This window comes from Castor canadensis, chromosome 9, assembly GCF_047511655.1.
Source record: "Castor canadensis chromosome 9, mCasCan1.hap1v2, whole genome shotgun sequence".
NCBI lineage: Eukaryota > Metazoa > Chordata > Mammalia > Rodentia > Castoridae > Castor > Castor canadensis.
In genome coordinates, this window is record NC_133394.1 from 112,231,610 (window position 1) to 112,257,638 (window position 26,029).

The window sequence follows — 26,029 nt, forward strand, 5'->3', positions numbered from 1 at the left end:
GCTCAAAAAAGAGGGAAAAAAAAGCACAGCAAAAGATACTACTTAACAGTAGTATCTACTTAACAGTAGTGTCTACTGTAACAGGCACTAGCGATGAAAGAGTAACCATATGAACTTAAAAGTTGACAAAGTAACATTTTTGGTGGTATGATTTTATATAATCTTGATATAAAAAAACTAATAGTTTACCAATGTGATGTCTTGATTATTCTTTTTTTTTTTTTGCAGTACTGGGGTTTAAACTCAGGGCCTACACCTTGAGCCAGTCCACCAACCGTTTTTTGTGATTTTTTTTTTTTTTTCAAGATAGGGTCTTGCAAACTATTTGTCTGGGCTGGCTTTGAACTGCCATCCTCCTGATCTCTGCCTCCTGAGTAGCTAGGATTACAGGAATGTGCCACTGGCACCCAGCAATTATTAAATCTTTATGGCTAACTTCTCTGAAAATTCATCAAAAACGATACTTCTCACTTCATTTTCAATAGATATGAAACTCACATCGTATGATTTATTTTTTTCAATACACGTGACTGAAAGCAACACCACTCTTGACAAATGTAAGATCACAAATCAATTTTGATAATTTCCTTTTCTTTTTTTTATCTTTTGGAGACAGGGTCTCATTATGTTGAGCAGGTTAGCTTGGAAATAGTCTCCTTAGTGCAGTGACTACATGCCTTCATCACCATGCCTAGACAAGATTTAGGCTTTATATAGAAGAGTGATTGGGCAATGATGGGACCTGACAGGTTTTCTCGAAGACTTTAACTGAAAGCAAAAGGTTGTTGACAAATCTTCATTGTCTTCCTATTCAAGTACATATTCTCTGAAAATAAGACTCTTGCCTCATATAGCCTGTATTCCCTTCAAGAACTACCTCTGTGCGTGCGTTGTATATTATAGATGTTGAGTAAGTTTGGTTGAATAGACAAATTGAGCTTCTGTTTTCACAGCAGTAACCAGAGTTGGAAACAGGCCTTCCTTTTTAAGAATACATTGAACTGAAGTTGGTACAAAACTGACCTGAGCTGCTTGTTTGATCTAGGAGGAAAACCATTAGTAAGTGTTTCCTGTCCCCATTCCACAAGTGTGCCCTTAAGTTAACTTCCTAATGTGGTAGGAGAATCTATCTGGCTCTCTCTGCTCTTACAGACTCCTCACTGGTTTCCATTTTTTTCTCTCTCTGCTTCCTGAGGCAACCTAGTTAGTTTCCACATTGAAGATGAAGATGGTGTTATTCCTTACCAAGAGTTTCCAAAGATAATTTTGTAAGTGTCTTAGACCAAACTAGGAAAGACTGATGATTAGGGAAACCAGTGATCAAGTGGGAGATGCTGAAGGCAGAGAACAAAAGTTGTAATTTTGCCTTAACCTTTTATTAAATACTGTCCCTTGAGAACACAAGTCAGGGATCTAGTGCTCCACCAAGTAGCAGCAGTGATGGCCTGGGTGGGGGTGGGGAGGAGGGGCAAGGGAATCTTTCTTGCTTCAGTTACAGAGTTTGAATTTTATGGTTAAGAAGCTACACCCCGTGGAGTCACGAAAATGAAAGGTAGGCCTGAGTGTTGCAAGGCAAGTTAATGTGAGTGCTCCATCTGTAGACAGGCATGCCCTCCTGGAACCTCTGCCATCTCCATATCTCCAAATGCCTTTTGATCTTGTAAGTCCATACTCTATGAATTAGTAAAACTGATTAGCATGCAAGGCATAGTCAGATGTTCCTTATTCATTCTGATGCACACTCATAAGATCAGGTGCTTCTGCTTCTAAATTACTACATCCTAATAGACACTGCAGGGAATACAATCCAGGGAATACGAATGAAATTAATATGGGTTAAAACCCTTTGTCCCTCTTGAAAAAAAAAAGCAGCAACAACACTTAGCCATTTGACAATCTGAAAGATTGTTCTGAGAAGGGAAAACCATTAGAGCATATGTAATCTCAATTGTGGATAGAGAAACCTGTCATGTCGAACATGCTCTGGAATTCCAGGATAGACAAAAGAAAACTCTTGAAGAATGAAAAAAGGAGTTTTTAAAAAGAGCGAACTTGTGTAATAAACTTAGAGAATAGAAGGTCACAAAAAATATTACTAAGTGAAATTATAAATGAGAGGCTGAAAATAGATTGGGTAGACTCATAATGTAGAAGATTAATAAATTATTTAGAAAAATCAGGGATTTCAATGTTTCCTCCATTTGTAAGGTTTTGAGCTTGATTTTATGGAAGGCATCTAACAGAAAATGTCCTCTGATTCCACTCTCAAAATTGTAGATTTTGGAGCATGGGATGGAAGAATCCATTCCTATCTCTTTGCACTTTCATCCCAATTATGTCAATCCCTAGTTGCACGATTATCCTGAAATTTAAAGTTTGCTTTTATGTCTTAAAAGCAAAATCATGAAAGGAAACCATGCAATTTCATTTGGAAAAGAAAAAAGATGAATTGCAAGTACAATTTGACCCATGAAATAGATGGGAAAGATGGAATACTGATAATTCTGAGAATCTAGTCAATTCTTTACTATAGTACATATTTTGCACCTAAATCACTTTCATTTCACAAGGACAGATTTAAGTATTGAATATTGGAGAGGAAAAAGTTAAGTGCTTTGCAATTTAGTAAGTTACATGGTTCCTTTAGCATTTTTTTTAAACCTCAAAGATTTTACACAATATACACATCAAAAAGTCATGGTCATAGTTAATAACAGACCACAGGCTAACAGTCTACAGGTCAGGAAGAAAGAAATCTCAAAGTGCTGATTATTTTCTTTTAAATTTATGGGAGGAACAAATATTTCACTCCAAGTTAAAGACTAATTACATTCCTCTTCACCAAACAGATTTAACATAATTTAATATTATTTATCTCAATTTCCCATGACCATTGCATTCCTTGTATAAAACAAGTTACTTTCATCTCTCATTGTCTTTGGATGTTGTGGAAAACTGGCAGAAATGCAAATAATTCTGCCATAGACATCCAAATGAATTTTATCCAGTGGAGGCAGACAGATTTCCTTTGCCTGTTATAAAAGCTAGTTTTGCATCTTGACATGCCATTTTGGCAAGCTTGACTGCCGTGTATGCATCTATTTTTAGGAGTCTTCTTTAAACTGGTTCTATTATCTTACTCATTTCTTTATTAATGAACATATTTATGTGAGGATCATGACTTTGCATTCTTTTAGATAAAAAATACCCTTCTGCAATAGGAACAAGAAGACAGGTAGTGCACACAGACACAGGGATGCACGTGGGTGGAGGGGGTGGTGGCAGTGGTAACCTGTGGATGTCACCTCTAGTAACTTCTCTTTGCTGAGGGCAGAGATGTAAAATCATCAGGAGAGTGGTACAGTGAACAGATGAGGGATGAATTCAACTGTAAAGGCTACTGAGATTAGTGGCCAAAACTTAAAGCTGTTAACACATTCCACTTTTCTTTCCAGGCAAGTAAGCTGCACAGGTGCACATACAAAGAGGGAAGAAGTGAATTCAATCAAAGCTGCAGATTTGCTAAATAAGTAGACAAAAGCAAGGGAGTAGAGGATATATACCAAGAACCAATTATGATTTACTTGGAATTAAGCCAGGGAAAGTGGGAAGAGAAGACTTACCTGAGTGGCAAAGGACAATGAAAATATAACATCCATAATTAGAGGTCCTAGGGGCAGAAGAGTTGTTGGAGTTGCAGAACTAGAACAATGAGCTGGGAAGGCAGGACTCAGTAGTCTGAAAGGAAGACATTATTTTTCTTGGGCCAGCAATCTCAGAATTCTGTTGTTTTGGGGTAACTTACATACTAACCACCATTCCTTTCTGTGTGTGGGACAGGGGTTTTGTGTAGAGGGCTTCCTTCTAGTTGATTTTTATGGTTTCCCTCAATAAGATGGTTCATCAAAATCAAATCCTCTGCTTCCTAGTGAGTAGAATCTGCAGGCAGGCACCATGATGAGCAGTCTTTATGGAAGGCTGCATAGTTTGTATACTGCACAAAGGACCACCAGACTGAGACGGCAACTGGGGCCGAGACCTAGCCTCAGCTCTGCTCCTTAAGCTGCAGCCCCATCCCCAACTGCATTTTATGCTCACAAAGGTGCATGCCCTGCGATCACAGGGATATTCTAGAGAGATCCTTTCTTAATCCACAAAAAGGCATTGTGGGGGCCACAGAGCCCTGATAAAGACGAGATTTTACCCAAAGGCTGGACTTGAGGGAGATTTGTCCTTCTGTTGAGAAATCCCTTGTGGATGGGTGTCTGCCAACAGTTTTAAGTTTCCAAAGTCTTTTTGAAGAGACCCAACACTGTATTTTCTCAAGTATGTGCATAGAGTAACTCCTTATAATGTAGTTTTCATTTGGATCATTAAACTTTGCTTCTCTCCAAACTAATACATGGTTTTCTAGGAAAGCCCTGCTATTTGAGAAAAATGATGACATGTGTCATATGCATTATTTATGGATCATCCCAGTGGATTACTCCACTGTTTCTTCTCTATTTATCAGACAATCTTAGGTTAGATTAATATATTCATAAATGTAGCTGAGCAATTTTTTCTTATTAAAAAAGATAGTAGAAACTGTTTAGGTAGGTTATAGGAATCAAGTAGCTGTATTTGCTTTTTTATTTTTAGGTACTACTTAAAGTCTTCTTTAATGTATCAGTTTATTTTGGGATACATTACCAATCAAGGCTTCTGTACCTTTATTTATAATCTCCTTAAACTAAGCATCCATTAAACAGGATACAAAATACCTGCAAAGGCTTTTTTAGGTAGCTGTGAGTCACTTTTGTCACTGTGACAAAATAACCAAGGAAAACAATTTAAAGAAAGGATTTATTTTGGCTCACGGTTGGCTGGCTCCATTGCTTTTAGGCCTGTGGCAAGGCAGAAATATCATGGCATAAGGGCACAGAAGAGGAAAGCTGCTTACCTCACAGGAGTAAGGAAGCAGAAAGAGAAAAGGAAGGGTCCAGGGACAAGATACACCCAACCGAGCACACCCTAGTGACCTATTTTCTCCAACCAGGCCCACCTCCTAATAGTCCATTCTACTATCAATTTCTCAATGGATGAAATTAACCCATTAAATTGGAGGCCTCATAATCCACACGGGTCTCAGAAGGCCATCAGCTGGTCACCAAACCTTTAGCCTCTAGAGGATAATTTTTTATTCTAACCATAGCAGTAGGGTTCTGGCAATAAGCACTTACTGAATTAAAAATATAATGCAGAACAAAGCCTGATGAAGACAAAATAATCCATGGTAACTGTAAGCACAGGTTAGTATATAGGAGACTTACCAAAATCAAAGCCTACTTTCAGCCAACTATGGTCAGAAGTTAATCCAGGGAATGCTGTTCAGAGTAGCTCAGTGTCATTCCCCTGACTTCCTGGTGGCCAGAAATGAAAGATTAAGGCTATCCCAGTATACCTCCAGGAAAATCAAGAAATCTCCACCTCCAAGCTATTGCCAATCTGCACGGTGCTCTCCCTTTAGGCACCTGTAGTCTTTCCAACAGCATAAAATACAATGCTGATTCTGCCCTTGCACCATCCACTAAGCCCTCAGTCAAGGCCATGCAACTTGTTCTGAACCCTCTGATGACTTCATTACTTCTTTTATCTTCAAGTAGAAATGCAGTGTTTGGACAGAGAAGGAAACAGAAGAGAAAGCGAACAGTGTGCAAGGGATAGTGAGGACAGCAGGCAGTGAGAATGGGAAACTGAAAAGCTTTCTCAGAGCCCTGACGGGGTCCTTCACGGGAGATGCTCATTAATTTACTTCCAAGTACAAGATCCAGAACATCAGCCCAGTCCTAAGCCAAACCTAGGTTAAAAATTGTGTCCTAAAAGAAAAACACAATTATCCCCTAAATAACTTAAAATATGTATGAAAGCTGGGCATGGTGGTACACAACTGTAATCCCAGCACTGGGGAAGCTGAGGCAAGATAGCCTGGACTACCTTTCTCTAAATAAACAACTAAACAAAAATTATGCCTGCCATCTGTGTGGGAATTAAGACCAAACTACAGGGGCTGGGCATACAGCTCAGAAGTTAAGTGTTTGCCTAGTATGCTCCAGGCCTGGGTTTGATCCCAGTACCACAAAGACCAAGCTACAATATGCTTTACATTTCCAATGCAGAAATAGTTTTGCTCCTCAATCTTGGTCCTGAGGATAGCAAATTCTAAATGATAATGGAATGAATATATCATTTATTTGGATTGAGCAACAGATTTCTTTTTAATATGGAACACTTCACAAATTTGCACATCATCCTTATGCAGGTGCCATGCTAGTGTTCTGTGTATCATTCCAGTTTTTAGTATATATGCTGCTGAAGCAAGCACCAACAGATTAATCTTAACTAAGTGGTATTTGATTGATGGGAGAGAACATGCTACATCAGAATTAATGTAAGAACTTCCAAACAGATTTTAGTACGTATGGCTTTCAAGATAGATTAAAGGGTTAGGGGGTGTAGCTCAGTGGCAGAGCACTTGCCTAATATTTGTGGGGCTCTGGGTTCAATGTCCATCCCCAGCATGGTAAAATGAAATTTAAAAAAAAACTAAAAAAACAAAGTTATCTCAGTACTACCAGAAAAAAAAAACACACCAAAAAAACCCCAAACTAAAACAAAGTTAAGATTAAAAGGAATCCCAGTCTAATAGCCTGTTTATGACTCTAGAGACGGAAGTGGGGAACGTATACCCAGATTGCATTTGACATGTGTCTAGTTAATAATGAAGGTTTTGCAAGGGAAAGACAAGTGCACACTTTCTACTTAGTGGAATATAATCTGACATCTGCGTTAAAGGAGTAAGTTAACAGTTCTAGCAGAGATTAGTAAGTCAGAAAATCTTTTTTTCCCTTAGATGCATGGATTGAACCCAGAGACTCCTGCATGCTGTGTATATGCTCTCCCAACAAAGCTATATCCCTAGTCCCACGAAATCTGATGCTGTGTGAATGTGGAGTTTTTACTGTTGCTCAGGGTATAGCATTAATTTCAAGTTTTAGTTTATCTTTCAGACATCCCTTTGATGTCACTGGACATTTTAACGTAACGATTTTAAGTGCAAACTTTATTCTTAGATGTCTTTAGATTTGTTCTATTAGTTGAAGTATAGGCAGATATAAATGAGACTTCAGGATTTCCCAATTCTGAGCATGTCAGTTAAAGAAAGCTTTTTATTCATAAATATAATATAAAAAATATTTTGTTTTTCCAATGCTTTCAGTGAGAATGTCAAAAGAGAATTACATAAAAAAGGTTTCATAACTTCCTGTCAGGCTGACTTGAAAGGGAGATAAGTGGAGATGGTTACTGTGTTACCCTAACTGAGGGCTGTGTGGTAGCATATGAACGTATAAACTAACTCCAATGAACTCAGCTCTCCCAAAGCCACTGGTGTGAATCATACATTGTATTGACATGCACCAATATTTTATTGAGTACCTACTTCACCCCTTATCATGCAGTCCAGCTAACTGGTGCCTAACAAGTGACCCCAGCCACAGGTGATCTTGTCTTCCTTGGTGTGTTCAGGTGAGTGTGTGAAGCTGTCCGCACTCTTACTCAGGTGCTTGTGAAGCAGCTTGGAGAAGTCTCATCTACTTCTTATCAGTTGACTGACTTTATAAAGCATGGCAGAAGGCAGACATGGCAATGCCAGGGCTGCCAGAAGCAGCTCTTCTGTGAAGCCACTCTGAAGAACTCATGTTCTCAAGGCACTGCTTTGCTCACTCCATGAAGACATTTCAGTGTAAAATTTCAAACAGCCATGCAGAAAGGGAACTTTGGTCCCCGACTTCATGTCTCTAGGAACTGAACCTGTCACCTGGCTTGTATTCTTCATGACTGAGGTTGTCTTAAAACAAAAATGGCAGGAAAGCTTTCCTATGCTTTGGGTAGGAGACAAATTTGCTTTTGTAGAATTTGTGGCTGAGGAAAGCAGCCAGGGCCTGGTTAAAGAAGACATATGTCACCACTAGCCACCAAGTGAAGTTGTGGAAGCCAAAGGTGACAGCCATGGAAATGTAGATCATAAGCTCTGCCAGGTAGTTAGGAGAAGAAACATATTCAAACCAGTCTCCAAAAGGGATCCTGTGGTTGCAGTGAATGGTCACTCCTGAAATGGCAAAGATGGCTTCGTGAGCGTTTAAGTTTTAGAAAGGAAGTTCTACCTCTTCACTCTCAGTCACTGACAGAAACTCTTGGTGAGAAAAGAGTATCACACACCACCATCAAATTATGTACCGAAAAGTCACATGCTAAAGGGCTGGTAGAGTGGCTCAAGGGGTAGAGCACCTGCCTGGCAAGGCTGAGGCCCTGAGTTCAAACCACAGTACCATGGGGGTGGGGGAGTCACAGGCTCAGATTATACTGCAGAAAAGAAGCTGGGTTCTCCAGCAATCCTCCACACTAGTCATTAAGAGCTCAGACTCCAGAAATCAGTTGTGAAAGTGTTTAAATCTCATTGTGCCTCTGTTTCCTGATAGGTAAAATGAGAATTAGACTATATTCATCTTATGTGCATATTATGAAGCTATATATAGAGCATTTAGAAGTGGGCCTGGCATAAAATAACAACTCAATAAATGCTAAAGAATACGATACAGCTTTAATATTTCACATAACTGAATAGAAACTGTACCTGTGCTAAGTACAAACTAATGAGAAAGTCTGATTTTGTTGCTTTGGCTGAGATGACACACTAACTCTGAAGTAACATGAGCTGTCACATGCTGAGCAGATTCATCTGTGCAGTGCTGTCCCCAAATGTGGGGAAAGCACAGAGTCACAGACTGTCAGGCCTAGATGGTGAAGAGGGATCATCTGAGTAAGGTTTTACAGATGGAAGATCAAAACCCAGAGAGGTGTCTTGTCTAAAGTAAGTACTAGATATACATGAGGGCAGGAGGTAAGAGAAGGAGCACAGAAAACTAACCACTAAGGGTTAAAGTCCACCTGCAACGGTTGCACAAGAGGTCTCACCTGCTTTGTTTCTCCTGAGGTTGCCGAGAATGGCGTGGCACTTGTACTGATGGGCGGATGACCAAATGAACATCATCATTCCAAGAATGTGGAACCACCGTGTTTGCATCAGTAGATTTTTCCCTATTACGTAAACTATGGAAATAAGAACAATCTTATTAGCCAACTCTGCCAAGTATGTCAGGACTCAGGAAATTAAAAAATCATATTATCCTGGTATCACTTCTCTGGACTAGGGAGATCTGCTCCTCTGCCAAGGGAAGCTCCAGTGGCCATATCGCAACTTCTCTTGAACTTTCTTCAAACGCTTCAGACTCAAAGCTCCTCTGCTCTCCTGTGTGGTGAGACCACTTTGTCTCTGTGCTCACACTTTCCTATCAGGAAAACACTCTCCCAGGGCTGGTGGAGTGACTCAAGCGGCAGTACAGCACCTACCTGCCTCACAAGCATGAAGACCTGAGTTCAAACCCCATACTGGAAAAAAAAAAAAATCTTCATAAGAAACCTCTCCCTCAGCTGCCATCCTGAGCTTCTAACAGGCGGATCATGGATATAAAACAATGGGTTGCCTGGCTCTAGCCAGTGAAGAAAATCACTGAAGATAAAGGCAGAGGAGGGTCTTCTCAGAGGTAGGAGAAATTCTGAATTGCAACAGTGTTACCCATGAAGTGTTACCACTCCCTGGATTACAGGCAGTCTAGCCAAAGAGATTGTTCCAAAAGTAGAAACACTGAAAGTACAAGCTTCCTCTTTCTTCTCTGGCTACCAGGAAGAAGGAGAGAAGGCGGGCTGCTGAAGGACATGAAGAGCAAGCCACTGGCACTGGAAAAGCAAATGACGGCTGACACAGCAAACTCGTCATGTTGACTGAAGAGACAAAAGTTGTTCATTGACAACCAGCAAGAGCCTGGGCCTCTGGAGTCAAGTGGGAAGCCCTAAAAAACTGATTCAAGTAAGAGAACCAAGGATCATGTGTTCCATATGGGAACCTACCAGTGAGAATCAAGTTGAGGATAGCTAATTACTAATGAGAATCTGCCAAAGTCCACCTGTGTCAATTTCTGTTTAAAACTTGTTCTATATATAAGCATTACAGCTCTATAAAAGACTGGAGTCTTTTAATGTTCACTAGGTCTCACTATTTATTAAAACAGCATTATATATAAAATACATTTTATATGAGTTATCAAAATATGAAAAATACAGTTTTAAATTTCACATGCTTCAAGAGCAAGTTCCTAAAGTAATGATTTAAAGTTGAAGTGAGGCTGGGCTGGAGGCAGAGATCAGGATTGCAGTTCAAAGCCAGCCCCAAGCAAAAAAACCCATCATGAAAAAGGGCTGGTAGAGTGGCTCAAGTGGTAAGAGTGCCTGCCAACAAGCATGAAGCCTTGAGTTCAAACACAAGTGCCACCAAAAAAGTAAAATATAAAAAAATAAAGTTGAAGTCAAGGCCTGAAGTCGAAGGTGAAACACCCTTGGACCATCAATATACACTTAAAAAAAAAAGAAGGAAAGGACGGGGGGAGTGGGCATAGCAAAGGGATAATGAGTGTGAATATGGTGGATGTATTTGTATCCATATATGAAGATAGAAAAATGAAACCTGTTGAAATTGTTCTAAGAGGGGAGGAACTGATGGAGAGGGTAAATCTAAATATGTTATAAGCACATATGTAAATATCACAGTGTGTCCCTCTGTACAACTATTATATGCTAATAAAAAAAAGCTGAAGTGAATGTCTAGGAGTTCAAATCTCTACTGAGTCCTTTACTTTAAATACAGAGGGATGTTACCTATGAGGGAATATGGACTTGAACATGTAAGGTCAGAACTACAATGCAGGAAAGGGGAGACAGAGGGTCTAATCTGTACAGTATTTAATTATTCATTTCCTCATGGGTTATTCACTGTCTACAAAGCCAGGTCCTGCTGTAGGCACAAGTGATAAAGCGAGTTGGGTCAGAGAAGATTAGTTTTATGGAGCTTACGTTCTGCTCTATACATCTTCTTTTACCTTCCACAAGACCTGGTGCCCCCAATTACTGAGGCTCAGAAAAGCAGACAAGAGGCACTGCAGACTCCCAGGCCCATGTTATTTCTATCGGACCTTGTGGGTGACAAATGCCCCAGTACATTCTCTTTCAACAATTACTGAAACCAGCTCCTCCCTTATTGTCCCCAACCACCCCAGAAGACCTCTTGAAGGGCAAGTAGGTGAAACAGAAAATAGCTTCAGAAAGGAATGTTTAGAAAGCTATTTTTATGGGTACCTTGCTGCCTTTCCTCCCTTTATGGGAAGGAAGCAGAAACCGGGCTCCAGCCACAGAATAAACTCCAGAAGAGTTGTGTAATACCAACAGAAGCTGAAACTGACAGCTAGTGGGTTACTGAAGAGCTCTGAAAAGTTCCTCTGGTGGAAAACCAGGAATGACAGCAAGATTGGTTAAACTGATGAATGCCACAGCCAAAAGACCAGGGGAAAAAACCCAACTGGACTAAGCCCAGAGGAATTAGATGAAGAGATGCTGGCTGAGTGGCTGGAGCCAATAAAAAAATTGATGAATCAAGAAAGGTCATTAATAAGCCATGCTTTAAAAATCAGTCCTCTAGCCATAGGGGCTGAACTGCAGTGAGAGAGAGAGGACTGTAAGGGGCTCAGAAATCAGACGAGGGAAGGCTCACTAAGTGCAGGAAATATCTAGACCTCAGTCTCATTTACAAGAATGGACAGGACACCTTTAGGAGGCTTGAAGTCTAGGATTTAGAGAAAATGGTCATTGAGGATCTACAATGTCTGAGCTGAAAATTACTTTGGCTACAAGGTCAAGTTATCCTCAGCATTAAAAACTCATTTCAGTCACTCAGAATGAGCTGGGCATGGTGGTGCATGTCTTTATAATCACTACTTGAGAGGTGGAGGCAGTAGGATCACAAGTTCAAGGCCAGTATGGCAAAGCTAGTAGGCGATCCTATTTCAAGCCTAACATGTACAAGGCCCTGGGTTCAATCCCCGGCACCTCAAAAAACAAATTAAAAAAAAAATCTCCCAGAATGACTTGAATGAGAAGCCTATGAGAACTGGACATAAGCAAGGCAAGATGGAGCTTAGCTGCTTTTCCTAAGATGTTTATCTGTAGGCCAAGATTGGCACAGCCCCAGCCACAGAAGAGGAAAATGAAGAACAGCTGCTTCTCCTAAGTTGTTTACATTCAGAGAAGCAGGAACACAGATTTCTCCTGTTACAATGTCATGCCCCTCCCCGAGAACCACTGCTCCACCCTGTTTACCACTGGATATAAAAGACTCACTGAAGGAGGATTTGAGGCTTTTGCTTTGGGAGTTTTTGCTTTGAGCTTTTGCTTGAGGCTTTTGGCTTTTTGGTGTGAGAGGCTTCTGGAAGGGAAAAGAATTGCTGAAGGAGAATTGCTAAAGGGGAACTGCTAGCAAGCCTGAGGGCCAACTGAGACTTTAAGAAAGCTAAAGAGAACATGGGACAGTGGAAGCCTGGGAGCAAAGACTTTAAGAGAGATTATGCTACAGAACAACTAAGAGAAAACATGGAACAAAGTGAGTCTAAAGAAAGAGACTTTAAAGAACAGAAAAGATGACTTTAAAAGCAAGGTTTTAAAGAAAGAACTTTAGAAGCAAGGTTTTAAAGAACTGTAAAGGAGTAAGGCCTTAAAGAATATAGATAAGAGAAAAGAAGCAGAGTAAATGATGAGATTAATAAAGAAGCAATGAGGGTTGTGCGTCTCCACCCGATCACCCAACACACCTGATCCCACTTTCTGTCTAGCTTGTGTCTTTTCTGAATCTCCAATCACTGCCCAGTTAGGTTCGGTAATAACCAGCAGAAAGAGAAAGCTTGCTCCAACAAGGGAGCAAGAGAAAAAGCTCGCTCCAGGTGGCACCTGAACAGGGACTTAACTACGGGGGAACTCAAAGCCTGAGACGAGAAGACTCTCTCCAGGAAACGCCCATAATAGAGAAATAAACAAGGGACAGAAAAATAAGCAAAGTGAGCGGGAGAGTGAATTGAATACAGTCAGGTGTAAAAACATGGGAAATTCTGTATATAGAGTTTAAAAAGCTACGTTAAGAATTCTAAGGTAGAAAAAAGAATTGTAAGGTAGATGAATTAAGAATCATAAGGTAGAACAATTAAGAACTGTATGGTAGAAGAATTAAGCATTATATGGTAGGAGAATTATAAGGTAGAATTATCCGGTAGAAAAATTATATGATAGAAAATAATCTCTACAGTAGAATATAGTAGAAAAATTATAAGGTAAAATTATACAGTACAGTGTGGTAGAGAATTACAGTAGAGAATTATGGTGGAGTGGTAGAGGACTTATGATACAGTGGGAGAAGTAAGAAGTTAAAAGATTTTCCTCCATGATACAGTGGGAGAAGTAAGAAGTTAAAAGATTTTCCTCCTCGGTAGCCCAGCCGGGATGTGGGACTCACCCTGTAAAGCAGTCATACAGTGATGGAAGCACGGAGCCATCAACCCCACCTTAGAAGTAAAGTTCAGTCTGGAGATTCTGATTCAGGGTCAGATGAGGGTCAGGAGGACACTCCAGCCCATCAAGTACTGGGACCCATGCATGCAGGGTCACCTCCACAGACCAAGAGACTTCCACTCTTGCGAAGCGTCCCCTACAGGCTGCTTGCCTGTAGGTCAGAGAGGTTTTACCTTGCGTTTGAGAGACTGGATCCTAATAGCCCTGGCATACAACAGAGGTTTTCAAAACAACTCTGTGGAACTGGGGAATGAGTTTCATTGGGAGTATTTAAAGACATAAAACGGGGAATTCTTTATCATCTACATGTGTTGTTTTTACAAAAATGATAGTCAACAAATGGTAGGTAGACCCAAACCCACTTCATTTCCTTCCCATAAACAAAAGTTGCTCTCCTCTTCCTGGCTACAGAGAACTGGGAAAGGTTTAGACAATCTTCATTTACCATAGCACTACTTGTCCTTTTCCCTCAGTTTGCCTCACAGAAAGAAAGGCTTTTTAATAAGGGGAACCATCACAAGAACTGATGGTAACCAAATCGTTCCCTGCTCCCTCCTCAAATCAGGATGATTCAAATAGAGCACCCTCTCCTTCTCTTCTCCCATTTTCTTTTTGTTTCATCCATTAATATAATGACAGTGTGAGTAAGGTTTATTAGGAAAGGAGTATCAGTTTTCAACAGACTATCTACTCAATACCTATTTTCAATAGACTGAAAATGAAAGTAGGTTGTCTCTAAAGACAATGAGAATGATCTCCCATTTTCAATGGTTTAACCCTGCACCACAAATTCCCTTCCCCTTCCACATGTACCCCAGGATGACTGGGGCTTGGTGAGATCACTTCCTTTGCTGCCTTTTCCCCTCTTCTTGGGTGCTCCCCTGTCCATAGGCTAATCCTGCCTGGCTTCAAGTTCACGAACTTTAGCCTCTTCTGGAAACTCACACCCCTTTTCTCCATTCTTAAACTGAACCTCATGAACATTTGGCACTTTACTATCTTCTCTGAAGGCATACCTGCTTACATTCGTGGCTTTAGGTTTTAGCAGTTATGGAAAATTCACACACCCTTGGACATGCTGACTTGTAAAATATACTATGAGAGTCTATACTTCCAGAATGCAAAGTGGCTGGGCATCTCCCACCTCTGAGCACATCAAAGAACTTCATGAAGCATACACCTGAAGAGCACCTCACACAGTCTGTGACCAGAGAGCATCTGGGGCCACTCACCATTCCTGCCATCCATTGGCACTTGGCTCAGCACAGTTAGTCCGACAATCACATAGTAGACAATTCCAAAGCAGTAGTGAGCGATGTGGATCACAGCACTGGAGAAGACACTGACGTAGAAGCACTCGAAGAGTCTCCTCAAGCTGTGTAGCCACACGAACACCAGCACCAAGAACGCCGAGAGTGCCAGCTCACCCCCTGCAATTCAGAAGGCCAAATGTTCAGATCTCTCTTCTGGGATTAAACCAAATGTTTATTTTTCCTTACTGTTAAACACAATATTAAATAAGATTAGAGATAGAAAATGGCTTTAGAAACCACCCAGTCTAACACCTTCCTCTTTTTAGCAATGAGGACACAGGCTGAATGAAATCAAGGAGTTTGGCTCCAGAGCACATGGTAAATTAGTGACAATGCGGGGCAACCCCATCTCCTAACTGTGCCTCATCATATGCGAGCCTTCCAGGCTATATGGGTATCACTGTGAAGAGTCTGTGGTGCTCAGAACCCAGGGTCTGTGGGTGTCTGGTTCCTGGCACCAATGGTCAGGAAGAGTTCCCAGATGGTCTCTGTACAGTCCTATCTGGTAGGATTCCTGGGGTCACAGAGGCACCACAGAAGCAGGAATAGAAACAGAGTTATGCATTTCTTTCCATGTTAAAAAAAAAAAAAAAAAGGCAGGGGTGTAGCTGAGAGGTACAGTCCTTGACCAGCATGCATAAGGTTTGACCCATTTGAAATTAAAAGAAATTGTACTTTTAAGGGGACAATAAACCCTGAGAAAACTTCCTGCCTACCTCCCATCCCTCCATCTAAAAAGGTCCAAAGGAAAGCCGATTTTTAAAATAACATAAAACCTAGTTTTTATTTTTCTAAATGAGAAACACACAGACACACACACACACCCCTGATGAATTTTCACAAACTAAACCAACTCATTTTACCCATGTAACTAGAAATAGAAACTGATCTGCATCCCCTCATGCTTCCTTTCAGGCACTCTCTCCCCCCACCCCAAAACCAAAGGAAAGGACCCTAATCCTGGCTTCTATCAGCATAGATTAGCTTTTCTCTTTTTGTATTTCAAGTGAATTAAAGCCTAGTTTTTAACTCTGTAAGAACAAGTTAAAACAACTACATAAAACTCCTCAAAATCAAACCTCTGAGTACCAAAAACATCAGCTGGTCCCACAGTAAACAAATGAGTGATGAAGTTTTAATGATACAGGAAACAAATGAGCTCTGAAGGTTTAAAGAGTGAGGTGGGATTTGCTGAGGTCTGCCCCCTGGCAAACAGGATGTGCTTGCCTTTTCTAAGTGTAGTCCTGTGCAATAGGACAGAAAAGGATTGTTCCTGGGGAGCCAGTGGTGTGACTGCTGGAACAAAGGACAGAGAACAATTTGTTTCTAATTCTGCCCCTCACCCTCTGCCTGACTTCAGCTAAGGCATTTACTTTCAATTCTTTATTTTCCTTTTATGAGATAGGGCTTACTATATTGCTCAGACTAGTCTCCAACTCCTGGGCTCAAGTAATCCTCCTGCTGCAGCCTCCCAAGTAGCTAAGACTACAGGCACCTGTCACCTTCCCAAGTTCCAATTCCTTATTTTAAAAATTGTTCTAATATCCCTTATCTACTGCTGTGTGTGACAAATTTAAGGGTTATTTTGTAATCTGGTAAACAAGTATTTACAGGCTATTTTATTATAAGACCAAAGCCTCACAGCATAACAAACCTTCTTACACATTTGCCAAAAATTTTTTATCAAATTTCTATGAGTCCTAAGACATGATTTTGGCTGGCATTGTTAAGTGATAAAAGTTTCAAGGCAAACCTGAGGGATCCTAAGGGCTTTGCCCTCATGTGTAGACTTCTTCATAAAATTATCAACAGTACTAAAAATATCAGAGGAAGAACAGCCAGTCCTGTACACAACACAGGACTCTGAGATACCAGGAATTGACGCTAACTCTGGACTCTGCCATGGTCTATCTCAGTGAGGACTTGGGGACATCCCTAGTGATAAATCATGCAACCCCTTTTTTTGCCCTCGCCCTCTACTTCCCAGGCCCTGTGGAAGAAATGCACATAAGGCTACTCTACAGATGGGGGGACAGGGAACAGAAAGGAGCAGGGAGCCAGGTTACCTCGGAACTGTGCCTCCCCAAGAATTCTGAGCAAAGCATGAAGCCAATCTGGAAAAGGTACTCCCAGGAACAGAGATTGTGTAAGGAACCAAAGCAGGAAGCCATTCCACAGCACTGAGACGATATAGAAGTGAGAAAAATACCTGCAAAAAGAAAAGGAGTTAGGCAACCATCAGGGTGGAACCATCTTAAGCCTGTAGGCAGGAAGATTCCTTTTAGTTCTACCACCTCCCTCCCATCCCAAAGTAGAGTTTTGCTTTTTCGTAAAACCTGAATTCTACAGGTGTTCATATTTTTAAGATTTCCTTTCAAATCATGAGATTGGTTAAGTTGTTGGAAAAAAGAGGCTGTCTAATATAGTTAACGAGAACACAATTCACTGGTTAACAAAGACTGAGGGTCAGTTAGCAATCCTTCTCTCTGGGTAACAAAAGTAGGCCCAAGTTCCAAACAAGGGGGCCATTAGGACTTGCAAAGATGATCTAGACCATGCTGACACTGTCTAAATCTGTGAAAGTCATACTACAGGCATAGCCACACAACTGCTTCCCAAGATTTGCACAATCATAGACTCAGGACTGGAAGAAACCTTAAAGGTCTTATGATCCTGTGTTTTTCTGAATTGTGCTGACTTAAACTACTTATATTAGAACATAACAAATATTTCAATAATAAAACTAGGTCCGAACACCTTAAGGTGATAGTTCTCAGGCAACTTCTGGGACTATTTTGCAATGAACAAGTTTTCAAACTAAATATAAATAAAACCACAAAACCAATGAAATGAACTTAGTAATGTTAATTTAACGAGAAAGATGATGTTGACTTGCTGAAATGAAATAGCCTAGTAATCGCATGAGGACCTCACTGTTCTTTGAGGCCTACTCTCCTATGCTTTTCCTACAATGCTTGGGAGTAATGTTTTTGGATTTTGTAATATTTGTATAACTACAGAATTAATTTATATTTCATACACACACACACACACACACACACACACACACACACACACTGAGGATAATTTTATGCAACACTTTAGTACACTTGAGTTTTGACTAAGACCCATCATGAGGTAAAGTGTGGAATTTTTCCACATGGGGCATCACATCAGTGTGCAAAGCATCCTGGATCTTGGATCATTTTGGGTTTTATATTTTGGGGTTAGGGATGCTTGAGTTGTATTTTTCCTCTTTCAGGTCGATTCAAAACCATTCTGACTTCACTGGATGCCCAGAGATCACCTGGCCTTTCCTGGTCTTCCACGCACCAATATTAAGCCCTTTCCTTTTCTCTTTGGTTTGTCACTGAAGATGAGCTGAGCCAAAAGAGGATTAACCAGAAGCTTGGGGGCTCCTCCAGACAAGCCAGAATATGCTTGTAAGAGAACTCACAGTCCCCCAGACCATGCCCACAAACCCAAAATGACAAACTCTGATCTAATTCCATCATTTCACAGCAATCCACTTGGATCTCCCACCTACTAAATATTAGCAAATCCTATCCCTGGCCCTGCCCTCTGTGGCCATACACCCAGCTCTGACACTGTGGAAGAGAGCCATCCTGAAGAGCCTAGTTTTCTCAAAAGTTCATGCACCAGAGACAATTGCCACCCCTAACCACGGGCCATCCTTAAGACATACTTCTCAGAAATGAGCTCAGGTGTGGGCTGAGCACACAGGACAGAGATGAAAGTCTAGAACCTCCCTGCTCTGCAGACTCCCATGGAAAGTGGGTTGGAGTAGGTAAGGAGTGTGTGTTTTGTGTGTGTGGGGGGGTGCAGTTTACCTGCTTCGCTTTTTCACAAGTATTTGGAGAGCACTTAGAACATGCTGGGCCATGTTCTAGGAGCCAGGGACTTGGCAGGGAGCAAATAAATCATAGTCCTCCCTTAATGGAAGTTACATTCACAGGAGTCACAGTCAATAGCTAAACTTGCAGAAATCTAGCATAATGTTGGGCAAGTAGAGGGTGCAGGGAGAGGAGAATGCTATTCAAGAGGGGAATGCTCTTCTGGATGGGTGGTCAAGGATGGCCTTTCTGGAAGTGATGTATGGCTGGAATAAGGAATTCTTGTGGACTTGCTGGGGGAAGAGCTTTCTAGGCAGAGGAAATAAGTGCACAGGCACTGAGGTGGGTGCATGCTGGGTGTGTCCAAGAGCAATAAAGGACCCCATGTGGCTGTGTGGCATGACCAAGAATAGAGAGGCAGAGGGCACAGGACCTTTAAGGAAGCTGGCATTTCAACAGCGGGATGATGTGAGGTCATCACTGAGTTTTAAAAACCCTTGTTGCTGATGGAAAAGGTCTGGAGCTGGACAGTGATGATGGACAGGACCTTTAAGGAAGCTGGCATTTCAACAGAGGGATGATGTGAGGTCATCACTGATGTTTTAAAAACCCTTGTTGCTGATGGAAAATGTCTGGAGCTGGACAGTGATGATGGTGGAGTAACAATGCCCGGAATGGTACTCTCAGTGAGTCAAGTGGTAATATTTTTTTTTTTTTTTGAGATAGGGTCTCACTGTGTAGTCTAGGCTGGCCTCAAACTTACTAGGTAGTGGAGGCTGGCCTTGAACTTGTGATCCTCCTGCCTAAGCCTCCCCAGTGCTGGGGTCACAGGTATATACCATGCCCAGGTAACATGGTAAATTTTATGTCATGTATATCTTAACAGAATAAAAAATAAAATTTTTAAAAACTTTGCTCATTCATTTCATTCTTAAGTTTAAGAAGTCCACCTGTTGACTCGGACAGAATAATCTAGTTGTGGCATAAGGGATGTAGAGAGGAGCCTGGGAGAGGAGTTAAGACTACTAAATTTCATCTTCACAACCATTCTATAAAATTTGTTATCTTCACAAGGCAGATGAGAAAACTAAGGCTCAGAGAGGTTAAGTAACTTATCCTAGGTCACACAGTGATGTGGCAGCATTTGGCTTCAGACTCAGCCTGGATGATTACAGTTCAAACCATACTGTTGCTCTCTTACTCATGCAGCCCAAGTTTGCCTGAACCTGTTTTTCTGACCCTCCATTACACACAACCAATCTAAATCAAGCCTGAAGCCAAGCAAATCACTGGAGTATTGTGAATGAGTTGCTAGGCCACACCTTGCTGTGCCCTACTTGGGCCATAATGTTTTTGACTTGAAAGCACACAGAGTTTTGGGTTTGTTTTTTATTCCGTATGTTGTTTTGCTTTCTGAATTTCCCATTTCCCACTCTTTACAGCAAGTCTTATCTTTTTTGTTTTAGAAGACCCAGCTCAAGCCACAAAATGCAGATGTAAAAACCTTACTGCCTTCTGTTTGAGACATGCTCCTTTTCCCTCCTTCAGCACCTATCTTCCTTAGAGTGCTATCTTCTAAGCCCCAGGGAGGAAGGACATGGTAACCCTTATAACTGTGTGGGCTGAGTGGACACAACCACCTGTGCGGTTTCTACAAGCCAGGACCATTCTAGGGCCCAGGGGATATAGCAGGAAGCACTACAGACAAACCGCCCCTGCTCTCCAGTAATGTGTGTCACACACACTCTCTCTCTCTCTCTCTCACACACACACACACACACACACACACACACACGCGCGCACACACACACGTGTGCATGCATGCACACATACACCTTATAGCATGGTGGTAAGGATAATTACTACTGAGAAAACTGAAGCAGGGAAGAGGAAGAAGAAATGCCAGTATGGGTGGAATGGTAATTTTAAACAAGATGAATAAAGAGGATCTCACTGAGGAGGTTAATGAGCAGAAACATAGGAAATGAAGGTATAAGCCATGTGGCCAAGTAGGTGGGAATCCTTTACTGGCAGTGCAAAGGCCCTGAGGTGGGGCAAAGCACAAGCAGAGGCCCACAGACTGGAACAGTCAGCATAAGCAAACAATCAGCCCATGAGGTAGGGGAGATGAGACTACATAGGGCCAGGGACTGTTGAAACTACTGTGTGGTTTTGAGCTCATGAGACACGATCTGATTTAACATACATATTTGCTGAGGGCTGGAAGTGACCCCAGGCCCCAGTTAGAGCAGGAAGGGAACTGAGGTTTACTGAGTTCTGCCCAGGTGCCTAGCACCTCTGGGCTAGGTGCTTTGATGGCATCCCCACCAATGAGACAGACCAGCAGGTTCCATTATGCTCCTGCTCTCATTCCCCCAACATCACCATCTCTTGCCTACTCCGCACAAGGGCCACTGTCCTTTCGAAACACAGGATGCAATGCTTCCCTCTACCACAAAGCCCTCAGGAGCTTTCCACCCATTTAGAATAAGGTCCAAACTCTATCACAGCCTGCAGGCCCTGACGAGTGGTCTTCTCCTACCCCTCCCTTCCTTTGTGTGTTGTCACTCCCATCCCATCGGTCTTGCTCAAGATCAAATAATCCTGCTGGATCTCCTCTAAAGCACTTATCTGAAATTATCGAGGTTTTTTTACAAGTTTTGTTTATAATGTTTTCTGTCTTCCTGTAAGTTTTAAGGAGCCTAAAATAGCTCTGAGCATTCGGTAGGCACTCAGTAAACATTGGTTAACTCAATGAATGAAAGACAGGTAGGTAGCTCACCCAAAGTGACATTCATAGTAAGGACTCAAGTAAATCAACAAACGAAGTGAACCTCCAATCTCTTCCTTGTCATTCATTCTGACGGAGAGAGCCTGATTCCATCAGGCACTGAGCTTAGGATACGGAAACAAAGGACAAATGTAAATGCTGTCTGACAAAGGCTATAAGCACTTTTCAAAATGTCACTATAAGCATAAAATACATAGAGATGACAAAGGAAAACAATTATAAGACACACGGGTAATGCAACTATTAAAAATCAAATGTGTGATATAGTAGTTATGGGTATTCTCACCAAATAACAAAAACTTGTGGTGAATAACCACAATGTTCTCATGCTTGATGAAAACAGTCATGTCTTGAGGTATCTTCAGAGTTTTTAATATAATATATACAAAACTATCACCAAGTTGTTAGCAGATAACTGCCAATTCTACCGTGGTCTGCTGATTATGTTTGTAATTCAGGAAATGCTACCTTTTGGCTAGAGGTTACTGAAAATAAAGACGTGACTTGCTTCTAATTCTAGTTTGCCCTACATTCGGTTCAGACCCCCTAAATCTGCTTCCGACCCTCTAGACTCTATTGGAGAAAGCCAGGGCTGCTCTTTGCCTCCAGAGCCCAATATTTAATTACAGTGCTTCCACACTGTTTAGAGCCATTTTGAACTTTAAGAAACAGAAGTGTCTCCATACACCATGGAAGGCCACGGCACTGTTTCACTCTTTTACTCATACTTCCTAGGAAATCGAAACTCTAGGAGTCAAAGGAAAACAAGAAAAGCAAATGTTACCTTAATTTGAAAAAAATATTACCAGACAGGGGTAATGAAAACAAACATTCCAGGAAGTGATTTAAGGTTCATTCTTGCTTCCTCAGGAAAAGAAAATTACCAACAAAATTACCTAGGCACTGCCTTATGTGCAGACATGTGATTTAGAACTACCTGTTTGCAAGTATAGAAATTATAGGCTCATTCATCTTTAACACTGCTATTAAATTCTGCACAAGGAAAAACATTTCAATATAAGTTAAGATTACCCAATAGTTTCAAATTTGAATTAACTAAGCTATTACTAAGTGCCACCACAAGGGAATAAGTCAGTTTTCATTTGATTTCTTAAAGAACTTGACTTCACACAGTGCAACATCTTCCCCATTAGGCAGACCAGAGGTAAAGAGTTTGGGATTTTATTTCCCACAGGCAGCGTACAAGTAACAGCAGTGGCTATCTATTGCACTGTACCACAGGGCAAGGGAGTAAGTGAAAAAAGGCATACTCTGCATGAAGTAGTCAGGATGTACGTGCAGGCAGTCAGTTTCTGAGTACTGTAACAGGTACTTAGAAAGTGCTTTTGCTAAAAAGCACTGACTCCTTACTTGGGCCCACATGTCAACTGAAAGCAGGAGAAAAGCTTGACATTTCTGCCTCCATTTGGCATCTGTCTTCTTTACCCTGAGTCTCTCACTCCTGTAATCCACTTGGGTTCCAGGAAGGACAGGACAGATGGACAACATCTTTTCAAGGAAGGATGGAAACTGCCCCCAAGGAAAGGGAACAGCAGAGCGTAAGACATCCCAACCCCCACCCCCCAGCAGACAACAATACCTTTCCTATCACAACTGTATTGCTCCTCTCAAGTGATAACAAGATCTACTCAGTGACAGTGATCAGCCAGGCCCCACTTTGCCAGAGACCCTTTAATAATTACATGTACCTTGCTCTCCTGCTCCCATTAAGCCTTAAACTCATGTCTGTACCCCAAAGAAGGACTGATATGTTTACTTTGCCTCTTCCCATGCGCGCTCATGCCTCATAATAAATCCTTCTCTGCCCTTTGCCACTATTCATTTCTTTATTTGGTGTCAGGGTGAGCAGCCAGGCTCAACACCAGGGACCCCTGGATTGGGCTCCTAGCCTAGGATTCTGGTTATAAAATCTCTCCAGTGCTCCTTGGCCACTAACCCTTTTTTTGGATTATAAGTAATAAACACACTGAATGAACCCACTTTGGAAAATGCAGAGAAGAATAAAGGAAGCTATAGACTCTCAGTTCTGCCCAACTCCAATTATCTTCCCTTTTTCATAAAAACAGGAGCAATTTAAAAACATATATACGTGTGTATATGTATATGTATTTATTTATATACATATGTGTGTGTGACCCTGTCAGTTTTCATGCAAGTGCTATTTTTTGTTGTCTCAATAAAAATGTCTTTCATTATTGGCCTGTATATATTATACCTTCTGCAGCACTAAAGAAATGTTTAAATTTAGGGAAAACAACAACTATCCATGGCACTTGACCACAGGATATTCAAAACTCCAGAATTCTGGGAGAAGAAAAAGGCTTAAGTTACTTCACAATACAGGTGAAATTATAAGAAGCCCAAAGAGTACCAATTGTTACAGCAATGAATAAGGGAAAGGCTCCAAGTCTTTCTTGGCTGTCACATAAGACTTTATAACACCTGGGTACAGGAGCCAACAAAGTAGGTAAGTGCACGGAATGATTTCAAGTGTGTTTTTAAATCCAGAGACATTTACCTTTTTTCAGAAGTCAGGAAATAAACTGCTATAAAACAGAGAAAGATGTCCTGCAACCAAACCTGATTAAAATAGAATGACAGGCAATTTTCGCTCATGATTTTGAAAGAGCCTTAGAGGTAGAAAGTTTGGCTAAAGTCTTGCATACTTCTTCCAAGGGCGGCTCACCTTACCACTTCTCAGAATGACTTGTCCCTTCTCAGTGTTAGCCGGTGTTAGATCTTTCTTCCAGTCTAGCTCATTCACATTTCTCTTGGTCACCTAGGGACCTGGCCACTGCCTATGTGTTTAAAATAATCCAGATTTTGTTTGTTTGCATTACTGGGGCTTGAACTCAGGGCCTACACCTTGAGCTACTCCACCAGCCCTTTTTTGTGATTTTTTTTTTTTCCCCCAGGTAGGGTCTCCTGAACTATTTGCCAGGCTGGCTTTGAACTGAGATACTCCTGATCTCTACCTCCTGAGTAGCTAGGATTACAGGACTGAGCCACGCGCGCCCGTGATTTTTTTGGTAGGATTGGGTTTGAACTTTGGGCTTTGCACTTGTAAAGCAGGCATTCTACCGCTAGAGCCACACCTCCAGTCTATTTTGCTCTGGTTCTTTCCAAGATGGTGTCTCGCAAACTCGCCCCGCCATTTCCACCCCTCCCCATCTCAGCCTCCGAAGTAACTAGGATTACAGGCGTCAGCTACCGGTGCCAGCTTTATGACTCAGATATTTAATGCATGTAACCCTTTCATCCTCCAGACTCATTTCTAAATGCCAACGTAAGATGCATCTCAAGGACAGAAAAGACACCGCGCTGTGTGTACGGTCTAGAATGGTGGCAGCTGACTCGTCCATTATGTACTGAGGTCAAAGGGGGAAAAACTAAGACCTTCACAGGCCCCACACTTTTTGGATGAGTTCTAGTTCAACCCTAACGATTTAATCTTTCATTCGGAGCTTGGGAATGAGGGCTGCTTGCAATGTGGCATCTGGGCCACCTTCTGAGGGGTACCTGCCGAGGTGCGGTATAGTAACGTCTGCGTGCCTCAAGGAGAAGGCATCCACATGATAGCCACCGTCTCGTCCTTTGTCCTGAGGGCGAGGGGTCGGGAAGGCGAATGGGGAAAACGAGGTGGACCTTTCACTTCCATGGATTCTGGCGACCTCAAGTGAGACTGTGAGCCCATGCAGTGCTGGGCACGGGGAGAGTGGGGACAAAGGAGATTGGTATACCTCCTGGAGACCAGGCTACTTCGGTGTGCTTACATTTCCCCCGAGAAAAACTTCAAGCGGCCGCAAATCCCCGTTCCAGAGCTCGCGACAAGCGACAATGTGCGCCGAGGCCAGGGCACCGCGCCCCCGGGCTCTGCGGCGCACGCGGCCAGCTCGGAGGCGAGGCGGGGCCGACCGCGCCGCGAACCCGCTTCTGCTGCCCCCTGCCGGGGCGACCGCGGTTACCTCTTGGGGACATCAAAGACCCGGTAGGCGGCCGGGCGCTGCGGCCCCCACAGCTTGGTTTTCCCATGGCGAATCAGGTCCTGAAAGAGCGCGCAGCGCGGGAGCAGGCCGGGCGGCACGAGCTGCAGCAGCAAGCTCAGCAGGAAGGTGGCGGCCAGTGCCAGCCACAGCACGCGCAGCGGGCTCAGCGCAGACAGCTCGGCCCCCGCCCAAGTAGCCATGGCCCGCGCACTGCTTCCGCCAGCCCGCGGAACCCACCAGCTCGCCGAGACACGGCCACTGGCGCGCCGTGCGCCGGCCTTATCCGGGCGGACGTCGGTGACGCACGCAGGGGCGGGGACCTGCTGGCCCCGCCCCCCAGCCTCGCCCCCGACTCCCCGCCGCCAAGCGCGTTCCCGCTCGCGGTCACGTGGGCTGCCCTGTCTCGCTTGCCGTCCGGAATGGGACCCGAGGATTCCCAAATCCGACTCCGGGAGGAGGTTCAGCAGAAGCAAGCGAGACCGCGCGCCCGCCAGTCTCCATCGCAGCATTATTTCCAAC

The 26,029-nt window shown here is 42.4% G+C and overlaps 1 protein-coding gene and 1 non-coding gene across 2 annotated transcripts; both read right to left on the bottom strand.

Moving 5' to 3' along the window:
* Positions 1-4,826: 4,826 nt before the first annotated feature.
* On the bottom strand, positions 4,827-25,803 carry Srd5a3 (steroid 5 alpha-reductase 3). Its single transcript, XM_020183423.2, has 5 exons — positions 25,490-25,803; positions 16,925-17,067; positions 14,778-14,975; positions 9,016-9,150; positions 4,827-8,149 (listed from the first exon to the last, which is right to left on the bottom strand). Exons 1-5 carry the CDS (start codon positions 25,708-25,710, stop codon positions 7,890-7,892), a joined length of 957 nt encoding a protein of 318 aa, XP_020039012.1. The 5' UTR covers positions 25,711-25,803; the 3' UTR covers positions 4,827-7,889.
* Positions 6,257-6,364, bottom strand: LOC141411172 (U6 spliceosomal RNA). The gene has a single exon (XR_012436011.1). It is a non-coding gene; the product is annotated as a U6 spliceosomal RNA (small nuclear RNA).
* Positions 25,804-26,029: the final 226 nt, after the last annotated feature.